The sequence below is a fragment of the Hippoglossus hippoglossus genome, chromosome 8 (genome assembly GCF_009819705.1).
Source record: "Hippoglossus hippoglossus isolate fHipHip1 chromosome 8, fHipHip1.pri, whole genome shotgun sequence".
NCBI classification, from domain to species: domain Eukaryota; kingdom Metazoa; phylum Chordata; class Actinopteri; order Pleuronectiformes; family Pleuronectidae; genus Hippoglossus; species Hippoglossus hippoglossus.
In genome coordinates this window covers 3079480-3097238 of record NC_047158.1, presented here as the reverse complement: position 1 = coordinate 3097238, position 17759 = coordinate 3079480, and the positions used below count along the sequence as shown (strand labels likewise).

The 17759-nt window shown below is 41.3% G+C and overlaps 1 protein-coding gene across 1 annotated transcript; it reads left to right on the top strand.

Annotated features, from left to right (window-relative positions):
- Positions 1-10: 10 nt before the first annotated feature.
- On the top strand, positions 11-17604 carry csnk1da (casein kinase 1, delta a). Its single transcript, XM_034594340.1, has 9 exons — positions 11-622; positions 8118-8228; positions 9993-10141; positions 10873-11101; positions 11196-11366; positions 11537-11685; positions 12074-12242; positions 12619-12731; positions 14435-17604. The coding sequence occupies exons 1-9, from the start codon at positions 547-549 to the stop codon at positions 14483-14485; spliced, it is 1218 nt and encodes a 405-aa protein (XP_034450231.1). The 5' UTR covers positions 11-546; the 3' UTR covers positions 14486-17604.
- The last annotated feature ends 155 nt before the right edge of the window (positions 17605-17759 follow it).

The following is a 17759-nucleotide window of genomic DNA, read 5'->3' as shown; positions in this document are numbered from 1 at the left end:
GGTGGGAGTTGGGTAGATAGAGGGAAAGTTCTCTCTTTCTTAGAAACACTGTGCTGTTACTGACGCCGGTGTCTGTTGGCAGCTCTACGGTGAAAGGCTCTTTGGCAGTGGCGTCACGCAGCACGGAAGTGACGTCAGACGCAGACGGCGGACGATCAGGATGCTGACAGGGAGAAGAGGCAGCATCAAAAGGGAGACTGTTCGAGCCCAACCCTGAACCGTAGCTCCTCAAAATCCGTCTTCATCCGCGGACATTTAACGTCCAATCGTATCAAAACCATCGGGAGCATCAAGTGCACACGTCGACCTTTCCAACAAGCCCCGTATTACCGCCAGATGACTTTCGCAGCATTTTAAAACTAGTGGCGAAAGATTGCGGGAGCGGAGCCTACCCGGAGACAACACCGAGAAGACAGCGGATCTCTCGAGGAGCTGCTCTGTTCGGCCTCTTCTGCTTTTAAACACCGGGGCTTTAAACCTCAACATTTCTTTTTCACATTTCGAGCTAGCGAGTGAGCTTGCTAGCCGACCACAGCTGCCCCTACCATGGAGTTGAGAGTAGGAAACCGATACAGACTGGGCAGGAAAATTGGAAGTGGCTCATTTGGAGACATCTACCTGGGTGAGTCGTTGTCAAAGAAAACCACCTGATGTCGTGTTTCTGTTTGTGTCATTGTCCAGCAGCAGCACGGAGCTGTGGCCGTTTCCTTGTTTCCCTGGTTTCTCCCAAAAGAAGCTGCTGCTCGATCAGCTGTTAGCTGATTGACGCTAAGCTACCAAGCTAGCATCTAGCTGTAACGAAACGTCTGCTGTTTTAAATAACAATAAGCTGTGTCTTTGTTCATTGTGCTCTTCTCTATTCTGTATCCGTCATAACAAGTGTCCAAAGGAAGCGGTGTAACGACCTGTATGGGAACTGACGGCTGCTGTGTCGCTAATCCCTTTTATCAGCTATTAACTAGCTAATATGAGACTCCCCTCTCTGCCTTTAATCACCGTCAGGCAGCAGCAGTCCAGAAACAGAAGACCCGAGCAGGACACGGGCTTTGCTATTTACTGCTCGAGTCTAAAATAACATGGAGCTACTCGAGCTGATCTCTGAATACAACAGGCCGCTTCACTTTGCGATCTTCTGCTTCTAGTGAGACTGTTCACATAAACGAGTATTTCATCGAGAGGTTTCAGGAAGTTCCCACAGATTAATGTCGACATTTTGAGAGTTTCCTCTCAAATTAACATGGTTTGAAACAAATGAGAATGTCCACTGTGCTCGGTTTGGGTCCTTTTCAATTAAATTTGAACAAATGAAGCTCTCTGGCTCCTTTTTCAGTGCCTGCTCATAAATTCGTGTTTATCTACAAAGGGCCTAAGGCTGTTCCCTATTCAATCTGTGGTATATGTAATGACTGCTTGGCTGTGCCACCTCTTATTAAAGCTCCCAGTATGAGTTTGGTCTGATGTTGGACACTGATTATCATGAGAAGTGCATGTTAACTGAGCTCTGCGTTTTAAGGTGCAAATCCGGCTGCAAAATACCAATCAGAAGTGATCTAATCAGACCATGCACATCTACCTGACCGAGCCCTACCACCTTTTATTCAATGCATCCTATGGGGTCATATTGGAGGTCCGCAGCTCCTGGTAACAGTGGTTGGGAACAGCTGATCACATTTCTGAGCTTAAGCTTTGGTCATCTGAACAACAGGAGAGAAGGGACATTGTTAATTAATGAAGAGCCTTTACAGGCTGTGGACTGATCACTTCATCACTGACCTCATCAACTTGTAGAGGACAATACCCATCTCTGGCTTTTGACACTGACTTAAATATCATAAAAAAAAATGTAATATAGATGTTTGTTTATATTTTCTATCTGTACCATAGGGAAAATATATGGTTGTAGGGGTGGACCACCTCCTGAAGCAAGATGTTGTACGAAACCCTGAGACATAAGCATAATTAATTTCACAAGTGTATTTTCATAACATGCATTTGTTCAGCAAAATGTAGAACATTGGCAGTTAGAGATCTGAACACTTGGATTTTTAGTTTATACAGTAACACTTTGATTTGCATTAGTTTGCATGGTCAAACTTCAGTTCCCCTTAAAACATGGGAGGAAGTGTTTGGTCAGTTAACAACTTTGGCTTCCTGGTGTCTGAGGATCAGCTTTATATTTTATTCCAGGAAGGCTTGTTTGTCAGTTAATTGTGAGTATGTTTGTTTTTTTGCCTGGAAAGAAATTGAAAACTGTAAATCACATAAAAATAACTTCAACTCATCTACTACTCCTCCTCGTAGTAGTAGTAAATAAGTATATGGTCTACTTGAATGACCTCTGCAATGTAATGTTTAGATTCAATTATGTTCCTACCCACATCTATATATTGGATGTGCTTACTTGTGGCTATATGAGCAATACAAGCATGAATTAGTTAAGTTGTACCAATTGATCAGAAACTCCTCTGGGTATCATGGTAAACTAGTGTTTCTTTTCAAAACACAAGAGCAGAGGGAAAGTTGATTAAAGCATTAGTTGGATCCAGTCTGTCTTCCACATGACCTGTTGTTTGGATTGACAGTGAGAGCTGCCAGCTGCTTACATAATCACTTTGTGTTTTTCTCTTTACTCCATGTCCTCTCCCCTCTGAGCGGCTGGGACTAAGGTTATGCAACGTTGTTAACAAGCCAGAACAGAGTGTGGTTCTTTCAAATCAAAGTGCCTGACCCATCCTGTGCTTCAGGTTTTTGGAGTCTGGTCACAGTACAATGTGCTCAGAGTAAATATTTTTTTTACACTTAATATACACATGTAAGATATTTAATTATAACAAAGGTCAATCTCAGTGAAGATATGACAAAACGAACTTCCAAAGAAAATGAAAGTTTGACACTGGATGTATGACCTGTCACTATCTGTTAAATGTTCTGTTTCACAGAACGCGTTTATTCTCCAACGCAGTGTGTGAACACGCTAATAACACTGACGTGTGAGCAGCTTGGTGTGTCGGGGCTGGCTTAGTGGCAGGTTGTGCTTGTATTGGTGTGAGAGGTGGTGTGTTATTGGCAGGCGGGGAGATGAGCTCAGCTCTTGGAATGAATCCTTGTACTCTGTGTGCTGTGACAGGGTTCATATTGGGCCCGTCAAAGAAACCAAACTGGTAGAATAGCTAGTAATCTCGCCAAGGTTTTTACAAGACCGTCATGACTAAGTAGCGCTCCAGTGTGCGTAAGCAGTTAGTCACGTGGTTGAGTCAGGATGTGTTTCCTCAAAATTCTGCTGTTCAGTCGTCTGTTGCTTCATCTGGTCTGATCTAGTAGGTGATGTTAAAACAAGCTGCAGAAATCCAGACGCTGGTGTTTGTCTCTGTCCAAACCCCCTAAACTGGATTATTCCCAACACTTGAGTAAAACAAATGCATCCCGCTTACCTTCCCTCTTGTGGCATTGCATGTTTTTGGCTCAGTTTGTATGCTATGAATTGATAGTTTCCACTACTCCTATGTAGGGGTAAATCCTACCCCTTTATCAGGGCTGGGTGAGAACCCTTACTGTTTGTTTAGTTAGACCAAAATTTGTCCATTGTATGAAAAACTGTACCATTGATCGCCTGGTCTAATTTTTATTGTTGTTTACTGATTGGGTGGCCAATTAGCTGGTTCTATGTAGGATTCTCATTCTCGGACAACATTGACATTTTAGGAAAAATACTTATTCCCTCAGGGAAGTACAATACCACTCGTGTGTATATATATAAATCTTAGAGCTGCATCTAACAATTATTTTTTATAATCCAGTGATCTGTTTTTGATTGTTTGATCTATGAAACACAAACAGTTAAAATGTCTGTGCCATTTTCTCCTTTTTCTGTCCCAACAACCTTCCAACCCCCCCGCAAAAAATGTAATTTGAGACAAGCAAGAGCAGATTCTGACATTTGAGAACCTAGAACCATCAAATGTTGAACAAGTTTGCTTGAAAAATGACAGTCAGTTGGAAAAAAATAGCTGTCAATTATTGGTTAATTGAATAATTAACCAACTCTCAGCTCTTGTGAGCCTAAACTAAATACTGGAAACAGTGGGAAGCATCTTCTCTGACTCCATCCAATCAAAGATAACAAATCCATATTCCAGTACCTTTTTGTATATTCTGGTTGGAAGCCATCACTTCCTGCATTCTTCACTGGTTGCTGGCACCCTGCGCAAAAAATAATCTGAACTCTTGCTTTATTGAACTTTTTTTTTATCAAAGATAAAATGTGATTTTTGGTAAAAAAAAAACGTAAGGAATAACAAAACAATCACTATATCATGGCAGATTGTTCGGTTATTTGTGCAAACTATTTTTAATTGATTCTTAACCCTGCTTCTCATGCATGTTATACCATTTCAACAGCACTGACAGAGCTAACTACAAATGGCTTTACCCTGACAGTGCAATGAGTAGATTTACATCAGTATAGAAAGAACCGTGTGAGAGATATGACCTTCTTAAAACTTGCAGTGCAGAGAAACATCGCGCTTTAAAGCTTCAAGTGTGTTGAACAAAAAGTTAATTTGTCTTAATAGTTGCAGTGTGAACTGTATCTAAGTAAACTGAAATGCTTGCAGCAGTGTATGCTAACAGGGATGGGTCCAATTATGCAAGGCTAACAGTGAAATTGTTCAGGGGCTGTTAAAATAACATTGACTTAAGACAGGCTCAGACTAATTCTGCTGGTGACTCAGTTTTCAAACTCATGAGGCATCTTCGTGCTGCCTTTCGCTTATTCTATTATGTCGACATCATCTCATCCAACCGATTCCCAGGGGTTGTTTCTGGAGCAAAGGGCTCATTCAGTAGTTTTTCTTATCTTCTCACAGTTATGCTGCGTTCAGACATGCTCTGAAGTCCAGACATTTTCCTGAAATTTTCTGGAGGGGCTGTATGTAAGAACGCAAATGTCTGAGTCAGCTGTTCTGGACGTTTTCCAGAACTTTCCCTACCAGCCCCAGAGTAAAATGCCCAGAAAATGTTTGACTGAGAATACAGTAGGAAAATTACTGGAAACATCTCTGCAAGCGAGTGGGCGGATGTTTTTAACACCCCAAGATGCAAAAAAAAAAAATAATTTACAAATGGCATAGGATGAAATTGAGGAGCCATACACGGATAGGAAAGTGACAGATGTGCGTCTGACCCGGACAATCTTCTGCTACGTTCTTCATATGAGACAGGCCAACTCCGAAAAATGTCCAGATTAAAATTTTATGGACATTAGCCAGACTTAATTTAGGAAAACTGATTAGGTAACATTTCAGAAATACTCCCTAAACCGTAGGTCTTGCAGTTCAGGTTCAACACAAACAAACTTAATAATATGTTGCATCTGCTGGCTCATGCCTCTCTCAGTATGCTGTTACAGTATTTGGAAAGGGGATTGTTGGCACTTGGGCCTGGTCTTACTGGTCTTACATCACAGCATCCGTCTTGACAGGCTGCCCAGATCTGTGATGTGAATCTCCAAGTGACATTGCAGAATTACTTAAATTAGAGACTTCACTTTGTGCTCATATTGTTTCATTATTATTTCTTCATGTTGAACCAGTGTTGAGGGATGTGTCCTAACATGTTTTGCCAGCAGCAGCACTCACGAAAAAAAACCTTCACACATGTACACACTGTTTTACCAAACCCAAACACACATACAAGTAGACCAGTTTGAGACTGCATTCCCCCAGAAAAAAAATCTGTCCTGGCAAATTACATGCCTTTTGTTGCAAGAAAACAACAAAAAGAAATGTTGCTCAGACTTTGAAGAGTCTCTGCAGATATTTTCATAATTGCTTATAATTATGTGACTGACTTATTGGAACGGCATGAACTAGAACTGTGAGACTTCAAGGGTTGGGTATCATTTCAATCTTATCGATTCCGGTTCTTATTGATTCCCCATTTCAAATCCAAAATGGTAAAAACTACTGGACCGATGCACTGTAGCTGTGCTTCATGTTACACCGGGCAGCAGTGGTAAGGCCTTGTGGTAGAAAGGCAACATTACAAAAGAAAACCCACACAACTCATCTCAGAGCCTTATCAGACATGCTCAATGTCTTTAACCCAACTGTGTAAATTAGTAACTGGGATAGAGGCAATGTTGAAACTTTTTGCCTTGAAAATACTGGTGTTTAAATTAACCAAACAACACATAGTTGTATTTGGGGATAATTAGTAGAAGAAAGTGTTCTAAGTGTCCCTGTTAATCTCATATATTCAATAACACAGTGGAAATCACCATTTGTGAGTAATAACGTTTTGAGCTGCTTGTTGTACGTCTTCTTTGTAGGAAACCTACTGACGTAATTCATACAAGTCATGTTAGTCAGCTTTCCCCTTGAATGCCAGCGAGAACGGTGTCGCTGTAGGTGCTAGCGAGGTGCTACTAGCGCTAGCTGAAGATGACCCACTCGGGTTCGGAGACCGCAGGACATTAAACGCTGTACAGTCTTTCAGATCGACGCCGTGCTGCCTTAAATGTTTGAGCTTCCCACATGCATTACACTTTGCCTTGTCTTTTTTTAAAGTAAAGCCACACATCTGACCGTTTATCACAGCTCATCTTAGCTACTTTAGCCATGCATGCTAGGTCGTATCTAAACAAATGGACAGGCTGCTGCGTGGTACGTGACATAGTCACGTAGGCAGGTCCTGGCAGATAGATACGGCGTCCTTGCAGTCGTCCTATTTTTTTTTTACGGTTACCTGGTCCTTGGAATTTTGGATTCGGTTCTAATTTGGAACCAAGTTTCGGTTCCCAACCCTAAAGACTTTTGAGTTATAAGTGTCTTATGCGTGTTTCAACTTTTTACACTTAAAATACAGCTGTTTATTTGTCAGTGGCTTGCACAGCATACACTGATACTAATTGCTTAACCTTGAAGTGGTTTACCTTAATTTGTAAGGAGTTCACCGAGGCAGGGAGAAAAAAGGATTTGTGTTTTTCAGTTAATGTCAAACTATATAATAACTGTAGTTCTATGGCATTCACTCTGTGAATGTCTTTCAAAGGGTCTAACATGAGCCAGACCATAAAAACATGATAGCAATCTTAACTTCCATACAGGGTTAGTAGCATACCACCATTAAAAAAACATTATACGAGCACTGGTATCGGATCAGTACTCTGTATCAGCCAATATGCAAAGGCCAGGTATTAGCACATCTTAAACTCAGCCTTAAAATGTTTACTCAATGTACTGACCATTGCTTGTATATCAAACAGAATAGGTCAACAAATGTAAAAGTGTGAGCAGCAATCTTTCAATGAGATTTTCTGTTGATCTACAAAAACTCGACTTTATAACTGAGTGTGCATTATGTGTATCGTGCACTTGAAACTGCCTGTATAGAGTTCGATGGCTGAAGTTGGAACACTGATCAGTTAGTTGGGGTCATGGTCCTAATTTCATGCCCCACCCTGATCAGTGCAGTTTAGCCCACCTAGATTACATCATACAGAGGTGTGTGTGTGTGTGTGTGTGTGTGTGTGTGTGTGTGTGTGTGTGTGTGTGTGTGTGTGTGTGTGTGTGTGTGTGTGTGTGTGTGTGTGTGTGTGTGTGTGTGTGTGTGTGTGTGTGTGTGTGTGTGTGTCGATGCAATTACGTAACCTAGTGTCCAGTTGCTGTGTGTGTGGAGGGAACTGGACCCCATAACCATATTTAGGAAGGAGCAGCAGCAAGGCGTCGACTCAGACAGACAAATCCTCTTGTCAGAGTTGGATGAAATTGTAATGATAGCTGTGAGGAATTTGGGCTGCACATGCAAGTCGATACATGAAAGAAGAGCACGTTGTTGATATCCTCTTCCATTTTGGCTGGTTGTGCTGTGTTAACCACCATATATGCCTGTGAACCCTTCACCACCCAAGTGATTTGTATGTGTTTTATTTCTGCGAGTAGCAGCCTAATACAAACTGTTGACAAAGTAATATTTTAACTGTCTTAACATTTATCAAATTACTGACCTACTACAGTGCTCCCCTGGCTTTCCCATGCTGCTGTTGGAATATGTTACATACCTACATTTGATTATTACATGCTATGATAAATATACTAAATCTGCCTGTCTTTGTCTAGGTACTGACATCTCAGTTGGGGAGGAGGTCGCCATCAAATTGGAATGTGTGAAGACCAAACATCCACAGCTCCACATAGAGAGCAAAATCTACAAGATGATGCAGGGTGGAGGTACTGTACACTGTAACACACCATGTACACAACACATCCTGCCACGTTGTTTTTATGAACTAAGAACTCCACACTCACTCACAAGCACTGTAAAATGTAAGCCAACATCCATCCATCATTGTAAATCATTAGAAAACTGCCTGTTTGGTGCTGCTGACCATGTTGAGGTAACCAACTTGAGGTAGTTGTTGGCAGTGATTTAGAGTTCTCTATCGCCACAAGATCTTTTTTTTTTTCCACTGAAATCTTTTGGATTCCAGCAACGCCCTGTATGAGGTCAGTGTAGAACCTCGGGGGAAACTGCTCACTGGCCAATCAAAACAATTAACCCTCACCACCCCCTCATGCTACACTACTATGTTTTTATTTTAAAAATGAAAACCAAGTCATTTTTAGTACCGTTTTAGAAATAATCTCCGTCAACATGAAGGCCTCAGATATACTTGCTGTGATGCAAGGTTTTGTGCCCACAGGAACTGTTACAGATTGATTGCTTAATGACTCGCCTGCACTTTAACTTTTACTGCCTCAACAACTAGCAAAGTAAACAAGGTCAGCAACACTTGTTATAAAATCTTCCAATCTGCTGTTCTGTCTGGAAGTGAAAAAGTAAAAGGATGCATGAGTGAATAGAATGTGAAGTTCTCAGTTTGGACACTTGCTCCTCCACACATGTACATGGTTGATTTAACGTATTACTCATTGTAGATGGTGGAGTAGTGAAAGGTTGTCTATCCACAGATTGTATCAGGACAGCGGTCAATGGTCTGCTTGACAGAGCATGTAGATGTAGAAGAGGTGGTTTCTCTTTGTAAGGACTACTGTGCACACGCATGCAACTGTATTTTTGTTCCAGCATGGCAGGATCTATTGGGACATGGTGGCTGACCCAGACAGATGGATGTATTTTGGTTCATATGTATATAAATAGCTGGTGCAGTGTGAGGTGCTGAGCAGCAGCATTTTGTTGCTGTCTGCCTGTAGAAGGAAATGCCATATGCCCTCTTCGTCTTGGCAGCGTCAGCTAATTACCAGCTACTACTAAACCAGCTGGCCTCTGCCTCAACACTTGTGTGTGTGGGGGGGCATGATCGAGCTGTTAAAATTTGAACTTTAATCTTGTCTATGGTATTACACTTGCCTGCACCCAGAACTGATAAACCGTCACATGTTTTCTGTCACAGCCTTATCATAAATGTGGTTTGCAGAAGATTGAATTGACCAATATAACATGCCACATTATTATTCTGTTCTCTCAGAGAGAATATGACAAAACTCTGTTAGACTTTCTGCTGAATCAGGTGGTTTGAATAATATTACTTGACCTCACCATAATAATTTATTCAAGAATTTTTTTCTTATACTTCGGATTTGCTATTTTGTATTCTAGGTTGTATTAAAATCTTTAAAGAATCTCATACACTTTCCTCTCGAGAGCATTGTGGGCAAACATAATTGTAGTCTTCTGCAACATGAATTGTTGGATACATGTTAATCAGGACAATTGTAATGACAGTTTGGATCTGCTGTTTTCCTTTGCCACCTGTGGAGACTGCTGGTGTCATCATGCTTCTGCAGACACACAGGAAGAACTATTTACTTGAGATCAAGAAGTCACAATTTCTAATTACTACCAATTTTGAAAGAATTTGGATATTAAAGTTCAAAGCTGAATGTGTTTTGGTAACTTAAACATCATAGGACTTAATAAAGATGAACCAAATGTAACCATTTTCTGTTTTTCCGCTCCCTCTTGTCCTCCAGTGGGTATTCCAACGATAAAGTGGTGCGGGGCTGAGGGTGACTACAATGTGATGGTAATGGAGCTGCTGGGGCCCAGTCTGGAGGATCTGTTCAACTTCTGCTCCCGCAAGTTCAGCCTCAAGACAGTCCTGCTGCTGGCCGACCAGATGGTGAGAACCAGAGAGGGGAAGACGGCAAGGGGGTTGTCTGATGTGTTGGTTAATGTGGAGACTTTTAACAGAATCCTCACTCAGACAATAGACCTCATATTCTGTAACATTCTAAAGGAATTTTTCACGTCCTTGCAACATGATACATGGGACTAGCAGCGTTGCAGATGTTAAAGTATTGTACCAGAGGCTTAAAACAAACAATAAGCAAACAAATATATTTTTATGAATAATTATTTTATAATATGCATATCAAACATTTAGATCAACGGGTATAGGTGTGGAAGAAGTCACATGAGAGATGTGTAAAAAACAGGCATGATCCATATTCACGTACTTCATCGCCACACGTATAAACACTGACGTATTATACCTCCTGACACATCACAAAAAGATGAAATTATTGTACATTATGGGAGTTTTGGTATTATTGATCATACAAAAGACGAAAAATGTATCAACGTATCGTACATCCGGCAATAACCTGGACAGCAAAACTCTAAGATGCCTGGTTGAGCTATGCCGGTATTGGCAACTTGACGAAATTAGAATTTATTCAAACGAATTGTCAAATTATGTCAAATTCGTTCGAACTGACAGCCCTATTGCAAACCCACCACGCAGCTCTGGATTGACCCAAACATGGTCCAAAATCCCAAAGTTTTTTTTCCAGTTCAAATGTATTTCACATCATAACTCTGTTAACGCTGACATCAAATCTTGTCCTCTAGATCAGCCGCATTGAATACATCCACTCCAAGAACTTCATCCACAGAGATGTGAAGCCAGACAACTTTCTGATGGGGCTCGGTAAGAAGGGCAACCTGGTCTACATCATCGACTTCGGCCTGGCTAAGAAATACCGTGATGCCCGCACGCACCAGCACATCCCGTACCGCGAGAACAAGAACCTGACCGGCACAGCCCGCTACGCCTCTATAAACACCCATCTGGGCATTGGTGAGACACATCTGCGGACCTCTGCCATGATTGGATAAATCACTCTTTGAAACCATGATGTGACTCTCCCTTGTCTCTCTCCATCCGTCTACAGAACAGTCCAGGCGGGACGACTTGGAGTCCCTGGGATACGTCCTGATGTACTTCAACCTGGGCTCTCTGCCCTGGCAAGGTCTCAAAGCAGCCACCAAGAGGCAGAAGTATGAACGCATCAGTGAGAAGAAAATGTCCACACCCATTGAGGTCCTCTGCAAAGGCTACCCATGTATGTTTGCTCCTTCCTCGCACCTTTCATGAGTTTCAATAGGATTTTTCTGATAGTGCCCCTTCTCAGAAAACTTTTTAGAGTTTCAGACTAAGTACTGCTTTTGTATCAGGGAGTCAGTGTGGACTGTTGTCTGTTTTTGAACGATGTCGTCCTCTTTGTCTCCGCAGCTGAGTTTGCCACCTACTTGAACTTCTGCCGTTCACTGCGGTTCGACGACAAACCAGACTACTCGTATCTCCGCCAGCTCTTCAGGAACCTCTTTCACCGTCAGGGCTTCTCCTACGACTACGTCTTCGACTGGAACATGCTCAAATTTGTAAGTTGTGTTACCACATGGATGCAATTTCTTTCACTCTCTGACTTAAAGGGATAGTTCACTGAAAAAGGGAAATTCCCTCATTGTCTACTCACCACTATGTTTTGTGGACTCAAACACTTCACCCACCCCACCATCGGCATAGTGGTGTGTAGATAATGAGTGAATTAAACATTTGGTTTTCATTTCTAGATGGTTCGCAGTTGACTGTGTTTGTTATGCGGTCTAGTTTGGAACTAGAACAGCAGCATTCCTGCTGATGTCTAAACAAAACTGAAATACCTGACTTGACTTTGTCAGAATGGCTGATTGGGAGGAGGCACCAGATGTGTGTTGGGTGTTAGCGTGGGCCTGTCTCAGACTTATAACTCTGTCTCTGATGTGTCAGGGGGCCAACAGGGCTGTGGAGGACGCAGAGAGGGAGCGTCGAGAGCGAGAAGAGAGGCTGAGGCATAGTCGGAACCCTGGAGCCAGGGGCATGGCATCAGCCTCAGGAAGAGCCAGGGCAACTCAAGACGTCGCAGCCCCCTCCCCACTGAACCCCACCTCACACACAGGTCAGTGCTCACAGACACACACTTTTAACAGGATTAGGGAAAGTAAAAATCAACTGAAAGGTTTATTTGCAGTTGAATGGTGTTTGGTGGATCGACTTCCTCTATGACACCATTATGTTTTGTGTCATTATGTTTTACTTGTTTTTTAAAAGTAATTTATGATCGGATTTCTGTATTCTTAAGCAGCTCTTACACTACAAGTAAAGTGTCTCTTTATATCTTTATCTGTTTGTGCAACTTAACTTTCAGCTACCCCTCTCTTTTCTTTCATGCCTGACTGAGTTTATTTAAAGGCATTAATGCACAGTCACTAAGCCACCACGCTCGAGGCTTTTCCCTCCCCTGATGATAATAATCAGACCACTCTGTCTCTCAGGTTTGGAGAAAGAGAGGAAAGTGAGCATGCGTCTTCATCGCGGAGCACCTGTCAACATCTCCTCCTCAGACTTGACGGGGCGCCAGGACACATCCCGTATGTCCACCTCACAGGTAATCGATACACACGCATCCAGAAAATAATTTACAATTTTTTAATTTCTAGTTCTGACAAATCAAGCTACATACTCCTCAGCAGGAATGTAAAAATAATCTGCAAAAAGGAGCAACCATATATTATAAGGGAACATACAGTGTGTACACGGTGTTTAGGATAACTTCACTTGTACAAAATGTTTGTTCCCTTTTTTTAATTCATTTTGCAATCGAAAATGAATCACAGATAGGAAGCAGCCAAACATCAGTTTTGTAACTTCAGAAGAACATTAGTGAGACGGACAGAAGAGTTAAAGTTCAGCTCCTAACATCACACTGGTAGTGTGGATCTGGACAGATGAACAAAACATCCCAGCAGCACTCTGCTGTTTCATTAGGTTTTCTCTCCTTTTTTCTTGCAGCTTCTTGGCCAGAGAAATCTTCTTAGAGGGCCATTAACCAGTTCCCTATTTTTTGCTTTCTTAAAATGAAAACATAATTAGTCTCTCATATTTTTTGTAATGTTCTAATAAGGGAGGCACACAAAGCATTGCACGCCAGTGCCCGTCTTTGTGATGCGTTCTTGTAGACTGACTGCTCCTCCAAGTGGTTGAAAGGGGAACAACCAGTCATAAGGAGAAATAGAAAACCAAGTCTCAAGATTGTCATAATTAACATCAGTCATTAAAAGTTTCTTTCCGTCACAATGATGATTTAGTGATTGAATGATTTAAAGAAATCACAAATTCAGGAGGATGTGACAGTTTAGACAGAAAAGCCTGTTAACGAGTTGATCTGTTTCGAGTCCTTGCTGAACTAAAGTCATCTTTTCTCTTGACTGTATAATCTCTGCTGCTGCATGCTGTTGATTACAGCATGGCTCATAAATAATAAAAACCCTGCTGAATTATTTAGATCATTTGCATGTTATAATGTAATATGCAGGACTGTTAAAATCACTTGTGTGTACATATTAACCCAGAACATTTCTGGTATTAAGCAATACTTTATTTTCATTACAATGTCAATTCACAGATATCACAAAAAATAGACAATGAACAGTCTGTGTGACTTTACTCTGATGGTAGCAATCACTGTACAAATATGACCAAAGTCCAGCAGGCAACTTTCATTTATGGTGTTGAAAGCATGTTAAAGTGTTTTTAAAATCCACAGGGCTCAGTCTTCAGTAGGAAGTTGTTCAAATAAAAACATCAACAATGAATGATTTTGTGCAGGAATTAAAAAAAAACATGGTATTATACTATTACTCTTTGGGCCCATTTCTTTATAATAATTATAATGTGAGAATTGTCAGTAAAGCTTCCAGACTGTAGCACTGTGAACATAATATCTGTTTTACTCAACACCCCTGTATAACACACCCTCTCAATAAATTCAAAAAACATGCAAATATACTCCCTTGTCCCCATGGTTGCATGGTATTTCCTCACCTGAGAGGAATACTACATCATGTAGTCTTTACTTATTCCCTCTGTTTTTCATTGGAAAAAAACCCAAAGAGTTGATTCATTGTTAAAGGTTTAGTTTAACATTTTAAGAAATATTCCTTTTCTACCCGTTTCGGGGCTGTAGCTTCACATTTAACACACCAACATGCCGTCGGTTGAACTGTTCCTTATCGCAAGTGCCACACAGTTTTTATTGACAGTCGATGACATCATCATAACTAAGGCAACATTTTCCATCTGTCCTCTCAGGCTCTGTCCCGGGTCACGCCCAGCGGCCTCCAGTCTGCAGCTCCACGGTGAAGTCCGACCATCCACCCATGTACCATGGAGGCCTCAACATGCAGCACACTCACACACTCACACATTGACACACTTACACACTCACACACTTACACATACACTGGACTCTTGAATGATGCAGGGGACTACCAACCAATGCACAAGAGTCTGGCTGCACTCTTGTTCACTTGACGGAGGAAGAGTCGCACCACCAGGAGTGTGTTTGTGTGTGTGATAGAGAGATAGGCGGGTGGAGAACAGTTTGGTTGCCTTAACAACCTTGGCAAAATAACAGCCGCAGCCTCCCTTTTTCCTCTCCTATGGAAGATGTGGAGACACTCCCCCTCCTCGCCCTCATTGTTGATGAAGCCATCAATTCACTTTTCTCTGGCATCATGTTTGTTTGTTTTTTCTTTTTTTAACTTTGGTTTTACATATTTTTATTCTTTATCATTAAACTTCCTCTCACACCAGCTCCACTGGTCAGACTTTACAAGGGTTTGAAAATGGAGAAAGACGAGTCTCTTACTTATTGGAAATAGTTTGTGGGACTTTTTTTGAATCCAAGATCCAGAAGGCGCATGATCCATCGTGGCAGTGTTAAAGCACAGTGCCTACGCTCTCTTTTGTGCTCTGAAAGACTCTTTAAATACCACAAGTTAACATTTACTTTTCATTTTTTAGGTGTTTGAGGTTTAAATTTTAAGGTAGATTAACCCCCACTGTTTTTAAAATGGGAAAAAAGCTCCCGTTAATGTTCTATTTTCCAATCTGATCCTAGAGTATGAGTGGTTTTGTCCTCCTCAGGTGCGTTGGAACCAGGATGTTGTACTAAATCTGAACACATGCAGCACATTTTCTTTCAGTCTTCAGGTTGTGACTGCAGCGTGCTGCTTGGCAAAGCTGTGAATGGAACAGTGTAATAGTCGGGATGTCGATCTGTCCACGCTGAATGGATGAGATGTTGTTTTTGTGCATAGTGACGTGGTTTTTGTGTGTTTGTGTGGTTCTGTCTTAGGGTTATACAAGCTCAACGGGGTATGTGTGTATGTATGTGTGTGTGTTTCATATATATATATACACACACATACATATATGTATAAAAAATATTGTCTTTTCCAATGTAACAATACTTGCTGCAATTTACAGCTTTACAAAAGTAGGACAGAGCATAACATTTGTAATCAATTTGCATGATTGTTTTGGAGAATCCGATTAGACGCGACAAACTGCTCTTCAGTAAGTTTGCCCAGAATCGGCCGATTTCCGCATTCATTACTTCTAGCCTTATCCTGTTCGAAGTACTTTCATATTGAGTATGTGCCATTACACAATCTTTTATGACATGGTTGCACAGTGCACAACTGAACCACAAGAACTTAAGAAAAAGACATGTCCTCAACAACTGACAAATTTAAAGGCACACTCGTTCAGGATAACTACTCAGCCAGTGAAAACAATTTTATACTGGAATATAACTCAGTAGAGCACATACCTCCGCCAAGGACCAACAGTCCCCTTAAATCCTGTCAAGCCGCACCGTAGTAGACATCCTCATAGATATCAGTCCTCTAAATATGCCTGATTTTCTTTCATCAAGATCTCTGCTTGATGAAAATGTCAAATTGTCTTGTCTCGCAATGATAAAGTAAGTGGGGGGGAAATAACTCAGATCCACGCTAAAATGTGAACGGGTTCTTTCTTGCCCAACCAAGAAACAAATGGTCAGTTCAGTGGTTTCTGCTCAATCCTGCTGAAAAACAAACGGACAGCGGCGAAAACATAACCTTCTTGGCGGAGGTAAAAATGTCTTGTGATGCTCTGGAATAGAATACCATGCAGTTGCATAATGGTTTCAGTAGGATCCAGTGTTATTGGAGCTCCAACCATGTTAGCTTTGATTATCTCAATTTTGACGATTTGATTATTTCTTCTCTAAATCTGTTTTTGCAAGACCCACAACATTACGAAATGGCAATGCTAAATCACTGGAGTGTTTCAAAGATACAGTCCCCCAGATTGAGCTTCAGGGCATTCGCAGTGAGTTGGCATCATTTGGGTGCTCTCTTGGGCACGACAACAAAATACCAGCTTGTAAAATTAATCGTTTTACCAATTTTTTTTTACCAGAATAGTCAAAATATAAGTAGCTGCAACTGTTGCCACCTTGTTTAAAAAGGAGTAATAGTTGGAAGTGGTGGTACAAGACTGAAAACGATGCAATCAGGCTTAACCAGTAGAATGCGATTAAAACCATCCCTGATTCGGCTCTGATGCTTTCTCAGACCAGGACATCAACGTGAGAGCTGTGCAGTCTGAGGATCCAGGTAGAAAGTGGATCAGTATGTGGTAACATCAGGTTAAATGGAGGTGAAGAGGTTTGGGAGAGCAACGGACTCAGTGTTGTGAGAAAGGAGTCCGCGTTCGAGTCCCCAACGGTACAAGAACTAAACGTGGCTCTTCTCGTCGACTCCTGTCTCTCTGTAAAGAAGAAACTTGATTTGAGCAGTCAACCAACCGACGTGACCAATGAATCCTGCAGATTTATAAGTAGAAAACTCTTGATCCGGTAGACTAGTTCTAACGTATTGTAGGCCATTTTCTGTAGTTGAAGGGGAGAGGGGTTGTAGTGCTAATTTGTACATGTATGTTCTGTTGTTGTGTATAGGATGTGCCTACTCTGTCCACCACGTCCAAATGAGCAACTGTTAGGTTTGGGATGATGATCATGATGATGACGGTGTATGGTGGGACTGGTAATGCTTCACTCCATTAGATTCCTGCTAAGGCAGCTTTTTAAAAATGTACTTCACCTGTGGGCTTGTAAAACAAACCAAAAAAAAAAAAAAAGATTAACTTATTTGTCTCACTGATGATGGCTATGATAAATGCAAGTACACTTTACTGGGGATAATAGTTTACTTTGTCAGTCTGCTTTACTCAGTTTCTTATTTTCGTCACCACCTGTGCAATTTGCTTTTAACTGTGCAGTGGAGATGGTTGCTCATGTCCCACAAAGCATCTCTTCACTGGGAAATCTTTGTCTTTCCACTCCCACCTTATGACTTTTGCTCCTCACATGTAATACCACTGTATTTGTGTATTTTAAAATTGTGTAAATAAATTAATAAGTACTTGTATTTGTTGTTTTTATTGACTGAAGATTTTTGCGGTGTGATTGCCCATACAATATTTTAGTGTGTGGGATTTTAGGCGAATGTTGCCTGAGGGTGAATACTAGAGGAAAAGCGATCACACCTCCAAAAAGTATTTGTTCATTGGGGCCTAAAAATAC

What these genes read in the sequence shown, in the direction of transcription:
- csnk1da (XM_034594340.1), top strand. Translation starts at nt 547, where the DNA reads ATGGAGTTGAGAGTAGGAAACCGATACAGACTGGGCAGGAAAATTGGA. An exon ending in CCTCTGCAAAGGCTACCCAT is followed by an intron (nt 11,367 to 11,536) that starts GTATGTTTGCTC and finishes TTGTCTCCGCAG; the next exon opens with CTGAGTTTGCCACCTACTTG. An exon ending in GAACCCCACCTCACACACAG is followed by an intron (nt 12,243 to 12,618) that starts GTCAGTGCTCAC and finishes TCTGTCTCTCAG; the next exon opens with GTTTGGAGAAAGAGAGGAAA.